The sequence below is a fragment of the Uloborus diversus genome, chromosome 9, assembly GCF_026930045.1.
Source record: "Uloborus diversus isolate 005 chromosome 9, Udiv.v.3.1, whole genome shotgun sequence".
NCBI classification, from domain to species: Eukaryota; Metazoa; Arthropoda; class Arachnida; order Araneae; family Uloboridae; genus Uloborus; species Uloborus diversus.
Window position 1 is genome coordinate 87793370 of NC_072739.1, and position 25579 is coordinate 87818948.

Consider the following 25579-nt stretch of genomic DNA (forward strand, 5'->3'; position numbering starts at 1 on the left):
GCGTCCATATCCCCACACACATACACACACATGCCTGCGCACAGACACATATTCCTACATACACAGAGCACTGCTTACAACAACACGCACACATGCATACATACACACACGCACGCACCCACACACATGCGGCCTACACAAACACATACGCCCATTCATACACACACACGTTCGTAATTGCGAAAAACATATATATTCTTTAAAAGCTTCCTAACGCAATTTTGAGTGCAGAAATTGTGCTTTGAATTACTCAGAAACGAGTGAAAATCATTTTTTTTTCCCATTTTCATACGAAACAGAATTTTTTGTTCCTTCAAAAATTATTCAACACCATCAAACCAGTAAAAACACAGCAAAACCCCTATTCCGGGAAGTTCTCAAAGAACGTAACAAGCCTTTATACTTACGAAAACTAAATATTTTATTATTCAAAATACATATTTCAAAAAAGAGGAGGAAAGATAATCGTGCGAATATTCAGTCATCGAGCCATCCTGTCTTTAACATTTTCTTCATGTTATTCTGACATTCGGCGCTAAGCCAGAGCGGGGGAAGCATTCGCCATTCCTTCTCGATTTGAGCCTTCAGCTTGTCCCAAAGGTGGCTGCGTACCATCGACTTGGTGGCTTCCATCGCCTAAAACAAAGAAAAGCGGGTGTTGTCATCAGTTGAGAAGAAAGATGAGTAAGGCGCAGGCGGGTTTGTTGCTTTTGGGGCTTTGTGCGGTCCTCGCCGCATCGGAGGAGCCATATGTGGTGTACGAAAACGGGGTAAGTTTACTTTTCTATTTAAATTTTTCAAATGATGGAACAATATGAACAGGGCACCCCGAACGAAAATTATTAGGATGGCAGAAATTCTCAATTTGCCGAATGAAACTCCAAATTTTTGCCGAATCGTCAGAATGTGTTACCCATCTCATAAAAGAAATGCTGTGAAACAGAAAAAACTAAGTGCACGGCAATCAAGTAAACGCTTGTGCAAACAAAACCAGGGGGAGGGACGTTCTTTTTTGTTTTACATTTTAAATTACTCAATGTGATCGCAAAATCAATAAGCCCCATAACACAGATCTTGGGGATTTTTTAGTTTTTAATTTTAAGTATTATAATTGAAACTCATCCCAATATAACTTGGCAGAAGGCATCGCTCAACAATAAATAAATCTGCCCGAGAGTTAAATGTTCATGACACGAATACAGAGGCAGTCTAAAAAAATGTTATCATCTTAGGAAAAAATAGATAATACAGCATTATACATAAATAGGTATTTTACTCTAATAAAAAGACCCCAATTTTGAAATACATAAAACTTTTTTTTTGACAAGCAACATTTGCGCGAAATAATCGTATTCGATAAAACAGGAAGGGGGGGGGGGAATAAACTTTGAAAAAAATTTTCCTTATCCAATGAACTTACAGCACATAATGTTAATTTCTGAAGCAAAAAAAAAAAAAAAAATGCTAGGGGCCTAAAAGCCAGTTTTAATAGCAATCACGTATTGAGTATCGCAAAGGAATCGCAGATCATTTTCCATCTCATTCCTCCGAGGCAACGCTCCACTCACAAAACTGTTGTTGTTGTTCAAAAATAAAACCCTTTAAAATGTCAGCAGTGATTGGCTGTTTACTGAAATTAAACACAACACTCGTGGATCGAAAGAGGATCAATTAACGTTTTTATGAATTTCAAAAAGAGAAATCAAAATATTTTGTCTACCTTAACAAAAAAAAAAAAAAAAAGATCCGAGTTACTTCGCGGATTAATTTTAAAAAATCACAAAAATGAACTGTTTCTTTAGAAGCAAATTTATTTCTTCACAAGCAACACTTGCGCGAAACATTCGTATTTTGACAGTGGGAGGGGGGGGGGGATTCAAGTTCCGAATTTTCTTTTCTAAGGATTTATTTAAGAAAATGAAGAGGCAGAAATCAAGTAGTCTGGCACCTCATAGTCAATCTTAATAGTAATCACGCATTTAGAACCGCACACGAATCACACAGCATCACCCCCCCCCCCCCCGCAAACAATGCATCATTCGCTAAACGTTGATTGCTCCTGAAAAACAAACATCTTCAGTTGGAGCAAACCAACCTGGTAACACTGTGAAGGCTATGCAGAAGATCCCTATCACAGCATTACAGAGCTGGCAGGTTGGGTTTGCTCTAAATATGATTTCAATTCTTCAAGTTATTGGCTGTTGACAAAATTTTAATGCGACACTTGAGGTTTAAAAATAATGAAGTACAGAAACATAAATCTATTTCATTTCAAACATCAATTAAAAAAAAAAAAAAGAATTATACTTCGCGGGAAAAAAAAAAAGAGATAAAAACGTACTCGTAACAACGAACTGCCCTCCCCCCTTCTTTTTTTAAAGCAGTAATTTGTAGTATACTAATAAAAATCTTTTAAACAGATTGCGTTTTTTTTTTTTTAAACCGACTTCAAAGAGGAGGCAGTCATTAATTTACACCGCACGCAGTTTTTCTTTTCTTTTTTTTTTTTTTGTCAGCTCAAAACGTTTCAACTAGGGAACCGATTTTGATAATTCTTTTTTAAACGGATAGTGGATGGTCTAACTTTGGTCCCATATGTGGCTGGTGCACAAAAAAAAGTGTGGGTGGGGGGGGGGGGGGAGTCAAAAGAAGTGAAGGGGAAAGAGGGCGTGGTCACGGAAGCTGTTTTTTAATATTACTGATTTAAAAACTTCAAAAAATACAGAATATGGCATCGAAAACCGGGACGGATGGCAACCATAGCCTTTCCCCTTTCATTTTAAAGTTCCACTCTTATGAAATAAGACGAGAAAAGTTCTTTTATTTGTGGAATTTTTCCATCTAAAATAAATCAAGCAACCATATAAACAGGGGCGTACACAGAAGGGTAGAAGGGAAACCTGTTGGCCCGGGCCCAAGCCAAATGGGGGTCCATAATTTTTTAAATAAAGGGTGAAATTTATGCAGAGACGTAGAGGAGGCCAATATGGAGGGGGCCCAGTAAAAGTCATTTGTGACGGGCCTCAAAATTTCTGTGCACGCCCCTACGTATAAAAAGTCAATTTTCAATCAATCATTAATTTTTAACACTGAAAAGTGAGGGGGCAAAGTCCCTTTACTTTTGAAAATGAGAGCGCAGAATCCCCCCCCCCCTCCGTACGATCCCCCTATGTTTGGTCTCATTACTTTGCTTGACCATATTAGTTCTTCAGAAAAAACGCTAAGCCGTTGTGGGTAAAAGTACAGTAAACTCCCGATTATCCGCGGAATAGGGTAGCACGGTAACTGCGGATAAGCGAAGATCGTGGATAATCCGAATAGTTGGTTAAAAAAAAATACTATTGTATACTAGCTAAAAAATATGAATAACACTCACACATACATTTAAGTTATAGCTAAACGCATTGCTATATTCCATTTACTAACATTGAATGTAAAAAATGAGCCCCATATAAAAAAGCTAAAAACACACAATAACACAATCATAAGTTATAAAAACATTTATTGACCGTTAAAAAAATAGTGAAAAGACCCGCGGATAAACCGACCGCCGATAGTCGAGAGTTTACGGTATTACTTTCCCTATTAAATGCTTATATATCAGGGTTCGCGCTAAGACGCGGCATTGCATGACTCCAGCAACTTTTTCTAAAATCCCACCCAATAAAAGTTCTTTAGCGCGCTCTTCTCTATGAGCCGGACATACGTTTAATTGATCGCGAAATTTCTAATCACAGAATTTTTTATTTTGCATATTTATTTTGAGAAGAAAGCCAGTATAAATGGAATGCCTTATAATATTTAAACATCATACCTGCCAACCTTCCAACTAAAAAATTCAATCGATTTTTTTACTAGACCTTTAAGTACAAACATATTGATGTTCTTCACTTCAAATACGCATAAAATAATTAAATGAAACATGAAACAGAAGAAAAAAAAGTTAAACTAATGCTCAATATACAGTTAAAACTTATATTTGATCAAACTTAATCAGCATTGACTTTAAATTTGATTGACTTTGACTCTTTTAAACTTAATTAGATTTTGATGTACTCAAGTTTGAATTTTAGCAGGATGCTTTCAAACCATGGAGTAGTACATATGTCTGGTCAATCTTTACAAACACAATTTTACAGGCTTTTTTTTTTCCTCCACAAAATTACCTAGATAACCAACTAAATCCCCAAATATTTATAAAATCCAGTAGATTTTTAATAAAAATCGGGACATTGGGAGAAATCCAAGAAACCTACTGGAAATATCAGTAGAGTTGGCAGGCATGCATTTATTTAGTATCCATGAACAGAAAAATCCAAGAATTCAGCAACAAAGATACGGGGGGTACTGAACGGCTCAAAGACCTTTGGAGCTTTATCTTACCTTTAGCTTCTTATTGCACCAAATAGAACGTATTTTTAAAACTATTTTGAGCCAAAGCAACCACTAAAACGCTTTTGTCGACAAGACAAATTCGCTATTATCGGACTTTTTCTAAAGCATTGATACATTTTTCAGAACAATTGAGCATTAGTATACCATTTTGTAAACTGATTTAAACAAAAAACGAGAATCTTGCCTATGTAACAAAGGTTGAAAGATATTTTAATGTTACATTTCCTTTGAACAAATTGTTTGCCGATATTTTGTGCCACTAGCGGATCCAGGGGAGGGGCTAGGGGGCGTCAACCTTCTCCCCCCCAAATGAAATTGTCTTACACTGAATAAAATTACATTTTTACACGAGTTTTTTCGCATTCATGAGGTGATTGTTATTTTTTACCCCTTTTTCTGTGAAAACTTTGTCACACAGGAAGCAACATCGTATTACATGTAAAGTTTGATTTTAAAAAAGTCTAAGTTCGATTTCTCTCAAATCAGTTAGAGGTTAGAGCAGCAGTTCCCAACCTGTGGTTCACAAACCCCTGGTGGTTCGCCAAAAAAATATTGTAAGGGCGGAGTTTTAACATGCCTGTTTCTGATGAAGTCTCATGTTCAAGCAGTTTCAAGCAAATTTTGCTCCTTTTTGTATTCATTTGTCTCTCGTACATTCGATACTCATAGCATGAAAATATTTGTACACTTGCTGGCACATTTTACTTTTGAAGTATTTAGTCTTTATTGCAAAGCACCAGTTTTAGCGCTTTCACTGAGAATGATAGTCCAGAAGCCATCCTGAAAAAGCTCTGCTTATGAATAGGTACAATATCCTCAGATGAAAGAATGAGAAAGCATTCGTTTCCTCAGAAGATTTTGATCGGAAAAGTTGATTTAACTTGATTAAAACATTCCATGGAGCATACATGAACAAAAATACCACAGGAATTATGGAAAATTAATTACTTCAGTAAATTTTCGAGGGGGAAAGTCTGGCAGTGTGAGGTTTACGTAGTAAAAAGAAAAATCAACGGATTTTAACCATGCAACTTAATTTGTGGTATATGTAAATAACAAATTTATAAAATTTGTATAAAAACTTTCTCTTGTAGTAAGTGAGCTTAAAAATATGTTTTGTTAAAAATCATCTTTTTGTGTAAAAATTAGTGTAAATGCGTTATTGAAAAATAGAAGCTTCTATTATTTTTCCATACACGCATTTTACTCTGCACTTATAGCATAATTACAAAAAAATTTTCTTCAGCAATCAAACGAGTAATATGCGCAGTATATCCTTATCTAGCTAGGCTCATAGTCCTTTTCAAAAAGACTTAAACCTAGAGATCTTTCTCATTTTACTGGAAGAAAAAAGTTCATTTTATTATTCTGAGGCATCTCCCTGAAAGGTACTTTAAAGGTAATTATTTAATTGACTTCTGATTTAGTGATAGAGATAAATATAACCTTGTGTCAGAAAAAATTCAGCCAAACTTTGAGTCTCTTTGTTCAAAAAATTCCATTTTAAAATTTTTTTCAAAGTTCATAGAAGCACAACGCAGAATAATCAGTTTATTTTTGGGTGAATTTGTTTTGCATTCATTTTTTAGCAATCATTTTATTTCGCAGCAATACATATTTGTAATTCTATATTTTGCATTATGTTTTCATTCTCGTTTTTCACTATGGAGCAGCATCAAACTAAAAAGAAAAAGCCCAAATTTTATTGTTTGTGTGTGCACGCTTTTTTTTCGTTATTTATTGCCTAGTACCCTACGGGTTCGCCAAATTCTTTTGGAGTTTGGAAGGGGTTCGCAAGGGGAAAAAGGTTGGTAACCACTGGGTTAGAGCAATGAAAAGCAACAGCCATAATACACTTATGCAGAGATTGGTGACAGCATTTTTAACAAAGGTGTAAGCAAGTTAAGCAGGGGTGTCCATGTGAGGGGGGGGGAGGGGGCATTTTAGGGGTATTTTTCACTTTTTTTGGGGAAAGAAATTTCTAAATTTCTTTTTATTCATTTGAATCTTGCTAAAAAAAAAAAAAAAAACTTACTTATACAAATGATTTTTTTTAAATTCCGAGTGGACGAAAAATACTAACTAAAATTTCTATCATTTGCAGATGAAAAAAGCTATATTTAACAGAAAAGAGGTTTTACCAAACATCAAATGCATACAAGATTATAAAAATAAACATCATACACAAGCAAGTAAAAATGACTGAACATGAATAAACTTTTGCTTAAGTTCTGGATATTCTTATTCAGACTAGAAAATTGCCTGTCAAGGTACGACGGGTAAAAATTGCTCCTACATTTGAACGAAGCAATTGCCTGTTTGGTGATATTTTCAGGGCTCATGGAAAAAAATATATTGGAGTTAAAAAGGAAAAATATAGGAGTTTGGTAAAAAAATATATAGGAATTTCGAAAAAATATAGGATATGTTTGGATCATGGTACAAAAAACAGAGCGCCATTATCAATTAAACTTCTATATCATGCATGAAGTCATAGCAATATGAAGAGTCACAGATGTAAGAGCAAATGAATTTTCATACCCACGGGCACTTATATGAATCATGTTAGTTTATGACAGTTTTGATTCAATTCAGCAAAATTGTGTGAGCGTGTTTTTCTTTTTCTTTAAAGTGCAATTCAACATACAATTTAAGAGAACTTTAATAAATATTTGGTCAAATGAGATATCAATAGAAGTATACCGTACACTTAAAATATCCATTCTCTGATTATTTAAAGAATTTTATCACAAAACAGTATGAAAAAGCAATAACAAAATTCAGATTTAAACTTACGTGCTTTGAAAAAAGCATCTCTTATTGATTGGTAAAACTAGGTAATAATCATTTTGGACATTCTTTTTTCAATGTCATAAATCTACCCATAGTCCCCCGGTTTTGGTACCCTTATTGCTTTAGTACTAACACTATCAATTAAAAGTCCCATCGACTTCATGTCTCTCTCGAGTCACTGGTTTTGTTGGACTTATGAGAAAACTTGGTAAATTGTTACAACAAGTGTGCAACACTCTGCCACCTCCTCATTTCACTATTTACGGGAAAAAAAAAACGTAATTTTACTAAACGAAGGCAAAGAAAAAATAAAAGACTGCACTAATGCACCACGTTTGTGGGAAATGGTCAGTCTCATATGCTTGATTCATTTAAGCGGCATGTTTGATTCAAATATTCATCAATTTCTTAGAGTTAAAACTGGATTTTGTTTCATTTTTGAGGAATTGTTTCATTAAAGTGGCTCATTCAATAACTCGGCACTCACTGTAATGGCATTACCCATAATGTGTGTATTATTATGTTAGTTAATGTGCGTATACATATGTTCACACATCTATAAAGAGTGAATTTGACCTAATCTGACAAAAGAAAGAGGGCGTTAGAAGAGCCCAAGTGGAGCACAGAACTATTCATTATCCTGTCCAATTTGTAACCATAACCGAGTAGATGGAAAATAATGAGAAAAAAAAATCTGAGATTAAGATCCATTTTTGAAATTCTTGGGAAAATCTACACACAAAATAAGAACATATTTGAACGAAGCAGACAAAATCCTATAAAATGACACTTTTTTCATTGAGATAGTAACATTTATCGGTGAGCTACAAGTTTTGAAACAATTGACGTACTCAAAGTTGAAACTAGTATACCAAAATCTACACGGCATTTTCAAAAATAATCATTTGAGCTACAGCCAGTCATTTGAACTACATGTAAGATTACATGTGCCAAAATTAAAAGCTTTTAAAATTTCTACAGCAGTTCACTTAAAGTTAACATGTTATACTATTAAAATTACTAAGTAAACTCATTAAATGAAAAAAAAAATTGAAAACAAGTTAAAAGTAACAAGTAAAATCATCTATATTTTGTATATTTCAAAAAATAATCAAACATAAGTTTAGTACATATGCCAACATTAAAGATAAGAGTGCACAGTGCAGGGGAGAAAGAAGAAAGAAATGGATCAAAGGTTTTTGCATTATTGGGTAGCATTTAAAATCCGAAATATATATATATATATATATATATATATATATATATATATATATATATATATATATATATATATATATATATAGGAGCTAGTGAGAAAATATAGGAGAATATCTGACAAATTGTGAAAATATAGGAGATATATGAGGACTATGAGCCTTGTAATTTTGATAGTTGAAATTTCAACCCTCACTCCAGTGGATTAATCCTAAACTCCAGTAGATAGATAGCATTCATTGTTTTGATCATTCTTTCGTTTCTTCATTCATGTCAAATTACAGTTTTGCCATTTAGGTTACTGGACCCGGTTCAGCCTTGTCAAAATAAAGCCTTTCCCCGTATGTCAAACATTGCCAAAAAATATAATCAAATTATCATGCCACGTTTATTGTTGGTGACGTAAGGAGCTTTACTCAACCAGTGAATTTGCTATTATATAGATTCTTTCATTCTATGCGGAAAAAAAAAAAAAAAAAATGAGCTGCATGCTTTGATTTACTAAAAAATCTAAATCTTTCTTTTCAAATAGGCAACATCTGAAAGGAATCTTCGATTGTGCGTTGGCCCGAGGGAAGCCTGCAATGTGGTGCGACAACGATTCTGGTTGTCGCCTATTGTCCACAGACTATGCAAATGTCCTGATCTCACAGAGTGCCCTGCTGAATGGACACATTTCCCTAACAAGAGAACGGTTGCAATTAATGCAAGAGCACAGCTAAAAGTAAGTTTATCAATTTAATCTCTATTAGGAAGGAAGCCTGTTAAAAAACAATAATAATAATAAAATAATAATAAAATGCTCAAAAGTTATCAAAACGAAAAAATTCATACAAGGGAATCCTTCAAAGTGGAAGTTCTGAAGATTTAGATTGTAAATGAAAAATGCCTGGTTTAGAAATGAGTGAAATTAAAAAATATATTAAAATGTTTCTTAATGACATTATTAATGACCATGAAACATCGCTGGAGACTGTGCCGAAAAGTTTCTGAAAGTACTTCCTTTAATTGTAGATAAAACTTAACTTACATATTTGAAAAAACTGTTTAAAAACACTTTATTAACTGCTCTGCTGCTAAGGAAGAGAGAAAGAGAGAGAGAAAATTGAATGTTCAAGGATTTTATGAGTTTATTTATTTATAAATTGGTTTGAGTATTAATGTTAAATTTTCATCAATTTGAAATCTAAGTTAAATTTATTTTGAATACAAAACATGTTTTTTAAAATGATCAGAAAAATTCGTCTAATTGAATAGTATCAGAGGTACAACTGACGAAGTTCCTAATACCCTGAAAGTGATACATAAATGTTGAATTGAAAAGAACAGATGCATTAAGTGTCTAAAAAATTTCTCTGCTTACCCTTTATACTATGAAACTAAAGGGGAAAATTCCTCTATTACTTTTCAAAAAAAGAAAAATTCCATAAAACTAGTCGAGGAAAAACCCATTAACAATGTATTTCTGCTGTAGTATTAAAGGTCCAGCAGAAATAGCATGACACTGCGACGTGAGTCTTAGATTTTTGAGAAAGTCTGCAGAATGCAAACTGCAAAGTTGGAGAAGAAGACAAAAAGCTTAACTTTTAGCTAATGAAGATTTGTAACCATATTTTCAAGAATATATTCCAGAGTTGCATGCTTGCATTAGCATCTTATTTTAAAGCATTTCTCGGTGCTGATTTAGATTTTACAATTGAAGGGTTTGGGGGTAAATAGTGGTATCTGACAAAATTGTAAAAATCGAGTTATTTGGTGAAAACAATGGTATGTGGTCATAAAAACGGAAATCTTATACAGTTTTGATGTTTCCCTCATAAATGGCAACACAAAGTAATAGCTGATTTCTGCTTTGTAGCATTGCGTTCATGTAAATAGTGGTTAGAGGTAAAAATGGCGGATAGTGAACATGTGACCGGCACTTCTGGTGGCAATAATAGGTAAGAAATTTCGTCTAAGTATAGTGAAAGTGATTCTGATGACTTCGATAAATACTCAGAATACATCCCTAGTGATGATGGATCTAAAGTTAAGGTAGGAATGATTATTATTTTAAGTATTTTAATATTTCTATGCAGCATGTAAACAATGTTATTTGTATTCAGGTACCATTTTCTACGCGCCTATGCCTTAAGCGTTCGGCTGGATGTAAACAATATTATGTGTATTCAGATACCTTTTTTACATGCACTTATAGAGTATGGCTGTTAAGTTATCATAATAATCCATACAAATAAAACAAAGAAGATAAATTTTCAACCGGACTGACGTTTTACAAAAAGAAGATATTTTGTTGCAACTTCAGCGTCCATCGCCTGCATCCTTCACAAGGATATTTTTACATGTGGGATGAATCAACAGCAGGAAGAGGAGCTGATGAAATAGGAAACTGACTGTTGGAGACGTTTTCGAATGTCAAAGCTACGAAGTTGATTGCCATTTCAGACAATTGCAGAGGACAAAACAAAAATTGGTCTTTAGTATCAGTGTGGCTTTGCTTGCTAGCTCTCGGTACATTTAAGGAAATTGTCCACATATTCCCACAAGTGGGCATACTATGCTTCCCTCTGATCTATAGTAGAAAAATATGTCAGGGCCCATTGCCAGTATACCTATACTCCCGATTGAATGAGAAAATGTTCTCAGTTCTGCTCAAAAGAAAACACCGTTCATTGTTTACGGAATGAATCAGAATGATTTTTTGAAGGTGTCCAGTATGAGACAACATGGAATTCAGGTAGTTGTTCATTTAAAAATCCAGAATCTGTGTAGTAGTTGTAAAACAGTTTCATTCCTGTTACACAGGGTTTTGTGCTTTTACCTACAAGACCTGTTTCTGCAACTGTACTCCTAGATGCATACTTCCAGTTGCAAAAATGTTCAAAATCTGACGCAGAGTTGAGATATTGAAGTTTGAAGTAAAAATTAAAATGAGCCGAAAAATACAAAATTTAACTTTTTATACGGGCCCTATGTCCCCTACTCATATTTAGGGAAATAATCTCTCATTAAAAAATATTACTAACTCAAAACTTGACATTTGTGGGACCAAAATTCAAGGAGATATTCAAGTTCCAAGTTTTAAGGGACCATAGAGAAGATGAGATTGGAACTTTTTGCCCTTTTAGAAGAATGACAGGTTATCGATGTAAAAAAACAAAGTATTTATATTTTTCATTTCTATTCAAAAATGCAAATGTTATGCCATGATACTCAAAATCACACTACAAAACCCCAAAGAATTTGAAAAACCACTATATGCAGTATGCACATAATTTTAAACCCCTGTAACCCTGTATATTTTCCACCGAAAGGTATTACTGACGGCAAGTGTAAGTCACAAAAGCATTTCATATTTCGGTGAATATTGGTCATACTATTGTCAAACTTTTTCTGTTGGAATTATTTTTCAATGGAGACTATTTCCCTAAATATAACTTTGGGGACAAGTTATATTTAGGGAACCTATACAAAAGGGGCCCATACAAAAAGTTAAATTTTGTGTTTTTTGACTCATTTTTATTTTTGATTCAAACTTTCAATATCTTAACCCAGCATCTGATTTTGGACATTTTTGCAATTGGAAGTATGCATCTAGGACTAACAATAGAGAAAATAGAGGTCTTGCAGGTTAAACCATAGCACCCTGTATATTCTGACTTGATAACATAAAAATTTTGCTTTTCAATTTTTTGCAGCCTTATTACAGTGAAACTTCGATAAGTCGAACTTCGATGAGTCGAAAACTTCGACAAGCCGAAGTGGTTATTAATTCCCGTCCAACTGAACGAAGAATGCATGTTAATTATTTTCGATAAACCGAATTTCGTTGAGTCGAAATATTCGATGAGCTGAATTTTTCCCCCTGACCTTGTCAAATTTTCCATGCTAATGTAATTCTATAAGTCGAAATCGTTTTTTTTCTTCTAGTATGAACAAAAAGAAAAAAGCTGGCGCCACTGCATTGCATCAAAAGGCGTCTAGACCAAGTAAATCTAATAAATAGGAATTCGATATTTTGTAGGTAACCTTCTAAATGTTTTATCTTTTTTTCCTAAAGGTATTGTTTGCTTCAATTTTTTTTCTTAAAAAGAAAAACCCGCACAGGGGGAAACCAAAGCTCTGACTTTGCGGAGCCCGGGACAGAAAAAAATAGAGAAAGGGGGGGGGGGGTATATTTAGGACTGAAATATCCACTTTTGGGGAAAAAAGGTCGGGCGGGGACTGTTGTCTCGACAGAAGGGATTCTTTCTCGAATTAGCGTTTTGTTCTACAAAGCTGTAAGGTCGTTCTAAATTTGCTGTTTTTCTTTATGTGTTAAAGAAAGCGTGTGATTGAGGAGCTGTCTCGCTTATCCCTCAAAGTTTAGACCTTAAAAAAATGGCTAAGAGAAAACTTAAAATTTTAAATTTGCAAGAAAAAGTTGAGCTGATCAAAGAAGTCGATTTAGGCATAGCAAAAAAGAAGGACATTGCATTGAAGTTTGGTGTGCCTCCAAGTACGCTTTCAACAATTTTAAAAAACCGAAATGTCAACCTCCAAGCGGTTGCTGACGAAAAATTTAATGCAAAAAGAAAACGCCTTAAGGATGAAAGGTATCCAGAGCTTGAAGAGGCCTTAGTAAAGTGGATGCTAGTAGCGAGAGAGAAAAATGTTCCGTTATCTGGACCAATCATACGTGAAAAAGCAGAAACTTTCGCAAAAAATATCGGCATTTCAAATTTTGAAGCTAGCGCAGGTTGGCTAGACAAATTTAAAACTCAACACAACATTGTGTACCGAACCATTTGTGGCGAAAGCGCAGTAGTGGATGAAAAAATTTGCGAAGAATGGAAAGAAAAAGTATTAAAAACTATTCTAATGGAGTACAATGAAAATGATATTTTTAATGCAGATGAGACGGGACTTTTTTTCAAATGTCTCTCTGACAAAACTTTTACTATAAAAGGTGACACATGTTCGGGTGGAAAACGGAGCAAAGAACGCATAACTGTTATGGTAGCAAGCAATATGTCAGGCACGGAGAAGCTGCCTTTGCTTGTTATCGGTAAGGCTAAGAAGCCGAGATGCTTTAACAGCGTCAAGTCTTTGCCAGTCGATTACACAAGCAATAGTAAAGCCTGGATGTCTTCAGAGGTGTTCAATTCTTGGCTTAAAAAATAGATAATAAATTTATCTCAGCTGGAAGAAAAATTGTAATGTTTATTGATAATTGCCCTGCACATCCCAAGGCAGCGGCAAATAACTTAACTGCAATTAAATTGGAATTTCTTCCTCCGAACACAACTTCTATCATGTAGCCTATGGATCAGGGCATCATAAAAAATTTAAAGGTTCACTACAGAAAACGTGTTGTATTAAAAATTCTACAGTGTCTGGAAGAGAATTCGGTTCCTTGCATTACTCTGCTCGACAGTCTCCGAGAACTGCGAAAAGCATGGAGTGATGTTACACAATAGACAATTGTTAACTGTTTTAAAAAGGCTGGTTTTGTAAAAGATACATCTTGTTTGGAGCTAGATAATGAATACGAAGAAGACGAAAATATGGACGATATAAATTTTCAAAGTGAGTGGAGCGTTTTACAAAATAAAATGAACATTCCTACCGACAGAGATTTTATGGATTTTGTGTCAGTTGTGATGGAGTTTTAGTGACTGAATACCCGACAGATGAAGAAATTTTATCAAGCATAACGGAAAAAAGCGAAAAAGATTCTGGTGATGAAGAGGTAGAAGTATTTGAGCCAGTGATAAAATTACCTTCGATTCAAGATGCAAAACGAGCAGCAGATATATTGCGCGTTTTTGTAGAATCGCGTCCGAATGTTCCAGACTCTCTCTTTGACGCATTAAAAGTATCTGAAGATTATTTAATGAAAGAACAAATATCCGCGCAAAAGCAATGTTTGATTACAGATTTTTTTAAAAAATGATGCCCATGTCTTTTTTGGTAAGTTAAAAAGTTGTTCATTATGCATACAAATTTAAATTTGTTTTTCAACCTACATAAATTCTTTAATTTTTACAATTATATGTTAATTATGTCATGTATGTATATAATATCACTGGTACATTATTTTATCACTTTTTTGAGCATGTTATAAAGTTTTTGAGTTTTAGTGGTATCATTTTCTTTTTCTTCTATAGTTTTGGTTTTGTTTTCGATTAGTCGAATTTTCGATAACTCGAATTTTTTTCGCGTTCCCTGTAACTTCGAGTTATTGAAGTTTCACTGTACATCATTAAAAAAATTAACTTGAATTCCCCATGACTGACTAATTTGCAATCCAGAATTCAGTGTACTCCACACTTGAAGGATAGTTGTGCTTTTACAGAAATTCAAGTCTTCCTCTTTACTTACTGTGAAACAAACTTTAATTAAATTCATACAGTTTAAAATTACATCAAAATATGTCAGTTGGATTGTCTTTCACTAAAATAATGCAGCTGATCCTTTACTAAATAAATTACTCTTTAAGTTTCAGATTGTATCTAGGTACTTGTTTCTCTTAACGCCTAGTGGCTCATGAGGCCTCTAGCGTGGCATTCCATCCCGACCAGTTTAATGCCGCTGTATCTAGGTACACTATACATAATTAAATTTAAATTCATTTGAATAATAGTTTTCATGCTCCCAATATAGTGATGCCCTATTATTTGAGATGTGTTTGTCCAGCTTGATGAGCATCATGAAATTGATGTTCTACTGTATATAATTTGCATGCAATCTAAAAATGCTAAATTAGGAGAAAAAAAAGCAATAATTGCGCATTTTTGAAGTTTTGCAGTCAAGTTGGAGAGTTAAATCGTTGTCAAGGATCAAAAGAAATTGCAGCTGAAATTAGATCAAATGGAACAATTTGTATCCACTGCTTTTGTGGACCAGGATATTTCTTCAATAAGCTGAAACAGAATGCTACAGGACAATACTTCACATGTATGGCTGTAAGTACAATACCGTCACCTCAGAGCAACAGTAAGATATCTTATCCCCGAAATAACACTAAGATATCTTACTGTTGCTCTAAGGACATATATATTATAAATACAAATATTATTTTTTGCTTTCATAAAATTTGAAAAAAAAAAAAAAAAAAAACTGTATTTTACTATCTTTTTTAACATGAAAATGCTTAAAACCGTTGAAACAATAAGTCATCCAATAAATGGCACTCAATAATTCAGACACCAACAAATCAGAGAATTCTGACATGCCCATGAGAAGCCCATTGAGAACATCTACCCACCATCAAAAAAGTGTCAATCACTCCTAAAATTTTTGAAACACTATATTTTCATTATGTACCAAAATAACACCACACATCAATAACAAACTAAAATTATACTGACATGCTAAGCACAAAAGTCATATCTGCAGCTGTGCTCTAAATGAGATATTGCTCCTTAAAGTTTTATGCCTCCTTACATTGGATTCAGGTACCACTTCATCTGATTTTTAAAGAGAATTCTCATTCACAAATGTCACGATGCGTCACGTTTAATTTTGAAGAATTATTCAAAAACCCAAAAAGATAACAATTTTAGGCCGTGGAAGTGGAAGCATCGCAGCTGCACATAACCTCAGATCAACGACTGCCTTGAATGCCAAAGAACAAAAATTTAAAAAAAGACTTACCCCGTGTTGAATGTATGTGGCCGATAGGAATGACACAGTGATTACCGTACACTCTTTATTTCATGCTAAACTTCAAAGCAGACAAGACGACAGGACTTTTGTATGGTGATCACCAGGAAAAAAAATATTATTCACTTAATAAAAAAAACACAAATGCGCGGAAGACATACTTAAGAGTTCAAAAAAAAAAAATGTGGAGCTGGAGCTTGCAAAATTCGTTAAAGATTGGAAAACGGGGAGTTCATTCGGATGGGTTGTAAAACATTCAAGTTAAAATGGGCGCAGGACGGACAGTTCGATTCGAAGATACGGACAAGATGGTGGGGTGTATTCAGGGATGACGCAGATATCAACGATGTCAGTTGCAGACCAAGTCACGCCGAAAAAAAAAGCGCATCGGTTGGTAATCTCATGGTGGAGGTGTTGAAATCCTCATATACTTAAAATTTGATTTGGGTAAATGCAGCTCCAGATCACTCACCGCTATGTTGTGCATCAAAATATGGTCGTTAATGAAGGGCTCAATTCAGGCACATTCAGCGTGCCTCCATCAGAAGCCATCGTACGCACAGGTGAAACACTTCCTATGCTATCATCATCATTTGCCACGAAGTTTAACGTTCTTGGTTAAATAATTTGGATGTTATAAAATAAAAAACTTCACCTCATTTTGAGGTCTTAAACATATGACGGAGAGCCACAGCCGTCCAAGGACGCCGCGCACTGATGCTTCCGCCTCGCCATAGTTGGAGAAAAACAGGAGCCGCCAAAAACACGACCGATCAGACTGGAAGCTGCAAGCGGAGTGAAGTGGGGTGGAAAAAATTAACCCGTGAATGAGCGATCAGATCCGGGTACGCGGGAGTGCGTTTGGCGCCCAAACAGCGAAGGGAAAGGATGCTATTACATTTTAATGGCGGACAAAAAGATGAAAAAAATCGGATCATGACTGAAAAAATGACAAAAAGCTAGACGATGGGAAAAATGAATAAATCACATATTTGATATCACAAAGTGCGCGAAATTTAAAGGGGAACGCAGGGAAAACGTGGAATGCACTAGAAAATAAATAAAAAACAATGAAATGGGGGAAAAACGATTAAAATGACAGAAAAATGGGGGGAAAAACGGATAAAAAAATGTGATATGCATTATCACAACAAATGACTATAAAACACTGTACTCAGATAAGATGTACAAAGAACAACCCGGTGAAAAAAAAACTCAATTCTGGTAAAATTGTCAGACATGACATGTGTGCTTAGAACAGCAGTATACTTACCTATATGAAGCTATGAGTATGTTAGCGACAATCTTTTAAAAAATACATTTAGTTTTAAAAAATACATTTAGTTGGCATAACAATTAATGTGCCTCTTGCATTTAGCCAATGCTCAATTGTTGGTGCAGCACCAAATTCATTCATATTCATTTTTCATGCAACAGATCCTGATTTATTTTTGGATACAGAGTTTTCTATATATCTATTGAAGATAATCATTTTGCAACAAGTTGCGAAATAGTCAAAAAGAAAAAAAAAAATTTCCATCTATTATCACATTATGCTACAGAATACTTCATACAAACAGATCCTTTTAATTCTTTGAACACTACAGGTGTGATTAGACTCTTTGTTGCCTGAGCAATGCTGCTAAGTTAGTTAGCTGTAGACATTTTAAAGAAATATCGACTCAACCAGGAATATAAAAAACAAACAAATATAGTTTCTCTAAAGAAAACATTGATTTCCTGATTCTTTAAAAAAAAAAAAGTTTAAATCTTCCTTAGACAAATTAAGTTTAAACACACAACATTTGAAATATATATATATATTTTAAAAATTCATTCCAATAATGCCATAATACTTGCAAAAACAGCTAAGCAATTCTATCGTAACAGACTTGCATTTGCAGCAAAGAAAATAATTATCCCTTTGAAGCTTGGAAATTGCATTACATATTTACCTGAAATGTGATTATGCATTTCATGTGATGAGAGAAACTTGATAAATATGGTTATGTTAATTAGAATATTTAAGTAACAAATAATTTAAAAAGTTTGCTGTTACAAACTGACATAAATTTCTTGCAAAATAAAACATAACACTTATTTTGTATTGAAAAGGGGGTTCCTTGTAAACCCGAAACATGTGTATGCAGTAATTTAATTTTTGTGCAATTTAACATTATTATATCATTGCCTCAGAGCAACAGTAGGATATCTTAATGTTATTACTGGGATTAGATGTCTTAGTGTTGCTCTGAGGCGACAATATCTTATTTTACTTTTCCAACTTTATAAAATACTATGTTTTTGATATTGTTTTAAATTTATAATCTTTACTAATAATAAAGCTGAAAGCCTCTCTGTCCGGAGGATGTCTGGATGTCTGTGACGCGCATAGCGCCTAAACCGTTCGGCCGATTTTCATGAAATTTGGCACAGAGTTAGTATGTAGCATGGGGGTGTGCACCTCGAAGCGATTTTTCAAAAAATCGATGTGGTTCTTTTTCTATTCCAATTTTAAGAAAAAAAATATCATAAGATGGACGAGTAAATTACGAAATTATCATAACATGGAACCGTAACATGGGCACAAGCCAATCGGCGAGATACGAAATTATCATAACGTGGAACCGTAAGATGGGTACAAGCCAACTGCCGAGAAAATTCACCATACATTATTTGTAAATATACAGGCGAACCAAAAGACCTTTTGATTTTCCTATTACGGGCAAAGCCGTGCGGGTATCACTAGTAAATAAAATAAAATAACAATATTTATTTTGTTTCTGTCATCACATGCAATGCACAACCACATTTTAGATCAGTTTTTAATGCTATTTTAAAAGTGTAGAGACATTTTCCTATCTCAAATCATCTTACGATGGAACTGTCTAGCTGTACAAATTATTAAGACACTAACTCCATTCTATATTTTAAAACTTCATTGCTTTAAAACTTATCTATGTACCAAAGTTAAATTTTTCTTAATTTCTTTTTTAAAAGTCACGATTCTTTTTTTTTTAATTTAAATCAGATTATTTTGATTTTTTAAAAATCTTCACAAATTTGCGGATTAGATATTAATTACTTTACATTTATAAACATATTTCATGCAATAGATGAAAAAGCAACTTTTTAGCTATTTTCATTTTATGGCAGTAGCTGTATTTTAATAATAGGTATAAGTCGACCATGCATTTGTATTAAAACATACAAATGCATGATTCAAATTAAATTTAACCCCCCCCCCCCTCCCCGCCTCCAGACACAACCACCAATCCTTCAATTGTAATTCTAGGAAACAATAATACCACTATTTCCGAATCGTAATTTTCATACTTTTTAGAAGAAAAATTCTTAAAATTTCGCAGTTTTCTATGTTTATCAGCTTTGAGTCAAGAAAATTTCTGAAATGGATTCAATTGTTCCATAGGGACGAAGGCAAGAAACCTTGAGGATAAAGCAATCTGAACAAATGAATGCATTAAGCTTACTCTTAAAAATAGAATAACTTCTCGAAATAATCAACTTTTAAGATTTATAAATATGTAATAATGTTTAGATAAGATGTGATTTTGTTTTATGCTTTGCTTACAGATAAGGTTTTGCAAGAGCCTGAAAATTTCTCACACACACTTGAAAAAGTATCTATGTAGTTTCGCCAATTGAAGTGAAGATTTTATAATGCAGTATGGTTAAATTTAGATCAACACACTATAAAAATGCAATACTCATTTATAAAAATAAAAACTACTGATTTCAATCTGATTTTGTTAGAAATGCACTTGGTTCAAATCAATGATTTTTTTTTAAATCACTTGATTCAAATTAACGAACCCTACTGTGTTACACGTAAAAATTTTACTAACAAATTTCCTGTTTTCAAAACCAAACTTCTTACATGAAATTACTTCCAATTTTTGTAAAATTCCAGATTTCATATATACATATGTATATTTTTAGTTAACAACTTGCAAGAGAAATGAATTCTGCGGCCACATAACAACTACTTCATATGAAACCTATCATACATGCAGATGTCCAGCCAGACACATCTGCGTATTTCAAGACAGAAAAAAAGTAGAAGCTCAGGAGTTTCTTTATGAAGGTTTAGCATATATCGGGAAGTGCACTTCACGAGATCTTTAAGATGTACCAATATAATGTATAATAAATAATTTTAATAGGAAATATATGTTCTTTTTTAAAAGTTTCATTAATACTAACATGTGCCTTAAAGCAATTGGCAGTACAGGGAAAGGTGTTTAACATAAAGCTGAGGGGACCAGAATACTTTTTAGGGTTAAAATAATTTTCAACTAAAAGGTTCGTATCGAGCCAACCATAGTATACTGTCTGGACTGATACACCATTGTGTGCTAACCAATTTATCATCTTGACCATTTCTGTGTTCACCACTTTTTACTGTATTTTGAAAGCAGGAAGAAAACCTTTTACAACAATGAACTTTTAAGGAAATTCCCTTACAACTGTTCATGAATTTTGACACATTTTCGTAACACTTTGTACTAAACTATTTGTACAACATACATTAATCTGGATGCTGGCCATACGTTAACTCGCCCCGATCTCCTATACTGTAATTCTCAGAACTGGTTTCATTTTCAACAGATTGCCCAATGTGCCCAGAAAAATTTATCTTATCTCATTTAATCCTGATCTGAAGTAAACATTCCTCAAGTTGCAAACAAAAAGAAATTCAACCTTTTTTATGCAACCTGTAAACTTATACAAATATTTTTTATTGCTCTTTTTAACCCCTTGAGGCAAGGTGGCTTTGCTGGAAGCCACCATTTTTGAGAGAAAAAAAATCGGTCAACTGATACAGTGGCTTCAACAATTGGCTATATATTTTTTGCTTTTTAATTGGTTACCTCAAAGGAAGACACTGTTCCTCAAAAAGTGAATAGCAAATAAAGACAATTTGATTATTAAACACCCCCCCCCCCCCACCATGGGAAAATGTTTATAGCATTTTACCTATATACAGAGCTGCCAATTGCTACGAAAAAATCGTAGCTTCTACAAATTACAACTTTAAACTATGACGCTACAAAAACGGGTCCAAAAATTAAGATTTTCTGGTTTTTTTTTTAAAATTCCTAATCCCAAAAAAACAAAAACAGCATCAAATCTAAACTGGTAAGTTCAGAAAATCAAACTTCTACACGTGTGCTGACGGTCTTTGCACAACAAGCTCTTCAAAAGTTGTATGGTGTAAAGATGAATCGGTTTTTAGATTGCGACGCTAATCCATCAATCATTGAATCTTTGGCAAAAAGGCGGAAAAACTGCCAAAAAGTTCCATGAAGAAATTTAACTTTTTTATTTGGTATTAATATTTTCTGCGTCATACAATTTGATAAGTATCATTGTTATACCGTTGACCACTAGTGCGGCCAGAAATACCTTCTGAAGGGGGATTTTTTTTTAAATCAAAAATAGAATCTGGAGAGGTTTTTTTTTGATGAAAACACAATCTGGAGGTGTTTTTTAATCAAAAATACCTTCTGGAGAGGTTTTTTTTTTTGATCAAAAATACCTTCTGAAGGGTTTTTTTGATCAAAGCAGCTCTTTCATATGCATAAACTACTGTATTAGCAGCGTTAGAAGTTGGTAAAAATTCCTACTGGTCCCTCGGACCAGTCAAAGTGAATATGTACTGGTCCTCAAACAAAACCACTGGTCTGATTTAAATTAAACACTAAATATGTTTGTACCAAAAATTACTTACACTTTATGATGATTACATTTATTCAGTTTTAGCTCATTGATAAAACACTTAACTGCAAAATTACTGTACTGCCAATAAAGTTCAATATGGTAAACATAATATTAAACAACAACGTAAACACTTAATATTAAATAACAATGCAAAGCAGATTAGCAACAAGTATAAAACATTTTTCTTCTGATGATGATTTTTTAATATACTTAAATGTTTCAAAATTTAAAATTTTTAACTGGCAATAAACATTTAAATCTGTAATCTTAAACAGCCAAGTATACAGTCTGAAAACTAATTTCATTAAACAGCACTTAAAATAGGCTACCAAAAATTTGAACTTTTAATTTGACCATTTTTACTTTGTTTAAGAACATTATTTTTCCCTCCAAGTGTGAGTAAAATGTAAATGTGTGATTTAAAATTAAATAAAACTTCTGAAAATATAACTAACTGTAAAAGAAGTCAACCAACGGTTTGACTAATAAATAGCTAAAATTAGCTAAGCCAATGCTTTTGGATTTGTTCTAGCAAAGTGATCAAAAATAGCTGGCAGTTGGTGGTCCCATGGACCACCAATTGTTTTTTTATGGTGGTCTGAGGCAGATTTCACTGGTCTGGGACCAGTGGACCAGCAGTAATTTCTAACGCTGCTGTATTAGAATTTGCATTCATATTAAAACCAATGACTCTGGGGAGGTGTTTTCACCCCCCCCCCCCCCTTCACTTAGCAACAGTTGTTGACAATTCATCACTGTTCAAATCTGCAACAGAAGCCCCCCCCCCTCTTCTGCACTGCAAAATGCTACTACGAATTTGGATTTTCAAAAGTTGGCAGCTCTGCCTATATATATGGTCTACTAGAAAATTTTGTCTGATCAAGCAAATGATGCAGTTTTTAATACTTGCAACAATATTTACTATACAACATAATTTCTTTCATTGCTTCTCAGCTCTTGCCTGTGTGATAGCAATTTGTAAATTTTATTTTTGATGAATGCCTTGTCCTTTGGAGCTGAAGAGCTTAAATATTTTGCTGTTATGCTATCACCATTTTTAAATTTTTTTCTCAGCAGCAAATTTTGAAAAGAGAGAAATAAGAGAAATTTGTAGGGTGCAAGGTCTGGGGAAAATGGAGGATGCAAAAGAACTTCAAAATCTAGCTGAGATTCACTGGCGATTTGCCAAAACTAAAAGTGGTACAATGCAGTACGATTTATTTGCTGTTGAACATCTGCTGTCCTCTTACTATTCTCTCCTGATCTTGTACCCCCAATTTTCACTTATACACTCTCAATATCATTCAGAAAGCAATATTCCACAACATAAAAAGTAAATTGTTATGCCAAAGTTTGCACTAGGGCACATGACTGTGCATTCCCCACAACTTTTTCTGAAATCCCACTCAATAAAAATCCCATTGCATGCTGTTCTTGCAGTTCAGCATTAGGTAATTTCTCTTTTTAAATAATAAGTAAAAAAATCTTTAATACAATTTTTTAACAAGGAAGAAAGAACAGACTTCTGTTTCAAACACGTGTGGCACTTGAATGAAGCCCGGTTCAAGCAAACACTTTATCATTAATAATTCAAGCGGAGTGGTGTCAGGTTTACATGCCAAATGTGCCATATTTGTTAGATTCCCATAATTTATTGTAAAATGTATGCAGGACCTGTAGATTTAATCAAAATAAAAAGCAAATTTTTGTGTATGTATTGAGCATAATTCAGACATTGTTCACACATCACGTTCGCCACGTTAAGCGGACAGATGAATGTTTTCCCAAAAGGGAGAAGCATTCATATATTATGAATGCTTGTAAAGCACATTACAGTACTCTCACTCAATAGAGAGAGAGAGAGAGCACTCATCTTGCGGAGACTAACGAATTGAGACTCCCAACTGGACCGAAGTCAAATATCCAGCTTCTTGTCACGCTGACGTGTTTCGTACTATATGGCTTGCTGTCATGGCAACACCAACCAAAAACTTGTTTTAGAGAGAAAAAATAATCACTGACGTGACGTATGGCAATATGTGAATGTTGCTTTAGTCCATTACCTCCTGTCCAGATGTCAAAATGTTTAGTTATACGATCATTAGTTCCAAGATAGAGTAGAACGTCAAAAAAAAAAAAAAAAAAACGAAAACATTCCCACGAAGTTTTAATAATATTTCCTTTAAGTTAAGTAAACAATGAAAGTTGAATTTTGTCACAAACTATAATTACACACAAACCTGTTTTTATGAGGTGGACAGAGACTGCAAAAAAATAGATTGAAACTTCACTGGTAGCTACTAAAGTTGTTTTCGCAACACTATTAAAAAATATATATTTTTTAAATGTGGTGGATAGGGACCTCATAAAAAAAGTCTCACGTAGAAAATAACCCAAACAATTGTGAAATAACTAGGAATTGCTTCCTTAAACGAAATCAAAATTAACCAAGTGACGATAATTTAGCAGAATAGTTAGACAAAATTTCCCGATTAAGGAAATTTTTGGGAGGCCACAGTGACCTTCCATCAGGAGTGGCCCTGTTATCACTTGAAGATACTACCTCATACTTGTTTTATAAATAATTTGATCAATTGAGTCCCAATTTGATTGAAATTTTCATATACCACAAAAAAAAAAAAAAAAAAAAAAAGACTGCAGTAGAGTCAGTTTATTCGATCAAACGGCATACTATTTTCCAGTTTATTTTCAAAACATTCAAACAATTTGAAAAATCTGAACTACCTATGGTGGCAATTAATTTGGATTTTTGATGTTCTTTTAGACTAGATAGGAAAGCTTAACTTTTGATTAAAATCATAAAAATATGGATATTTGAATTATATGTAAAGTGACTTAAAGAAATTGAGAGAAATAATGTTAAAAATTTGAATAATGATGTACTGTTTCTTTTTATGTAAATCCTTCATTAAGATAATGAAATACTGCAGTACTAAAACATGTAAAAATACAAGTTGTGAAGTATTACATACAAGTCAGATTTTAAGGCAATTTACCTGAGGTGGGTGAGAAAGAAGATTGTCTAATCTAGGTATGAGGTCATTCATCAGCCTTGTAGGCCACATTATTTCTGAAACAAAACCGTAACTAAGTCCCTGCGCTGCAGTGAAACGTCTTCCTTGCAACAGTAATTCACATGCCTAAAATATAATATTCAAGCAAATTCAAAATCAGAGCATAACAAACAAAAATAAAAAGGCACTTTTAACAATGGAAAGTATAGGGGTGTAACATAATAGTGAAAAGTTAAAATGGGATTGCTCTTAAAATGCAATCTGAAATAATTATTCTTTACAATTTCATTCCAAATCCAAGACTCTTAGAGAGAAAAGGATTGTTGTCTGACTTTCCATTAAAACTTGAAATGGGTTAAGAACAACATTAATGCAGTTTCTTATGCAAAGAAACTTACACAGCTAATGTTACTTTACTTTTCATTTAATAAAATGAAAAGTTTTATAAACTTTTCCATCCAAAATGCAATTTGTAACTTTAGTACAAATTAGCTAAATAGTTTTAGTTATCCAACGCTTTTATTTTTAACCGACGAAAAAACGGAGGAGGTTCTCAATTCGACACGTATATTTTTTTTTTTTTAATGTATGACCACGCATAACTTTTTACAGAACAGTCTGATTTTGATAATTCTTTTTTTATTGGAAAGGGTATACCCCGAAGGTGGTCCCATAAAAATTTTGAAAAAAAAATCCTACCCTAAGGGTGGGAAAAGGGGGTTGATTTGTTGTTCACTCACAGATTTTTAATG

The 25579-nt window shown here is 33.6% G+C and overlaps 2 protein-coding genes across 2 annotated transcripts in view; one reads left to right on the forward strand and one right to left on the reverse strand.

Annotated features, from left to right (window-relative positions):
- Positions 1–408: 408 nt before the first annotated feature.
- Positions 409–25579, reverse strand: part of LOC129229475 (uncharacterized) — a 51514-nt gene continuing 26343 nt past the window's right edge. The window contains exons 6-7 of the mRNA XM_054863789.1: positions 24810–24953; positions 409–636 (exon numbers count right to left, since the gene is read on the reverse strand). Coding sequence (XP_054719764.1) covers positions 478–636; positions 24810–24953 — 303 coding nt within the window. The 3' untranslated portion in view covers positions 409–477. The remainder of the gene's footprint in view (positions 637–24809; positions 24954–25579) is intronic.
- LOC129229477 (U-scoloptoxin(11)-Sm7a-like) lies at positions 638–20230 on the forward strand. Its single transcript, XM_054863790.1, has 4 exons — positions 638–770; positions 8936–9127; positions 15186–15350; positions 20011–20230. The coding sequence occupies exons 1-4, from the start codon at positions 681–683 to the stop codon at positions 20194–20196; spliced, it is 633 nt and encodes a 210-aa protein (XP_054719765.1). The 5' UTR covers positions 638–680; the 3' UTR covers positions 20197–20230.

Excerpts from the sequence above, each read along its gene's own strand:
- LOC129229477 (XM_054863790.1), top strand. The coding sequence starts at position 681 with ATGAGTAAGGCGCAGGCGGGTTTGTTGCTTTTGGGGCTTTGTGCGGTC. Across the intron at positions 771-8,935 it reads ATGTGGTGTACGAAAACGGG|GCAACATCTGAAAGGAATCT; the intron begins GTAAGTTTACTT and ends CTTTTCAAATAG. Across the intron at positions 9,128-15,185 it reads ATGCAAGAGCACAGCTAAAA|TTTTGCAGTCAAGTTGGAGA; the intron begins GTAAGTTTATCA and ends GCATTTTTGAAG.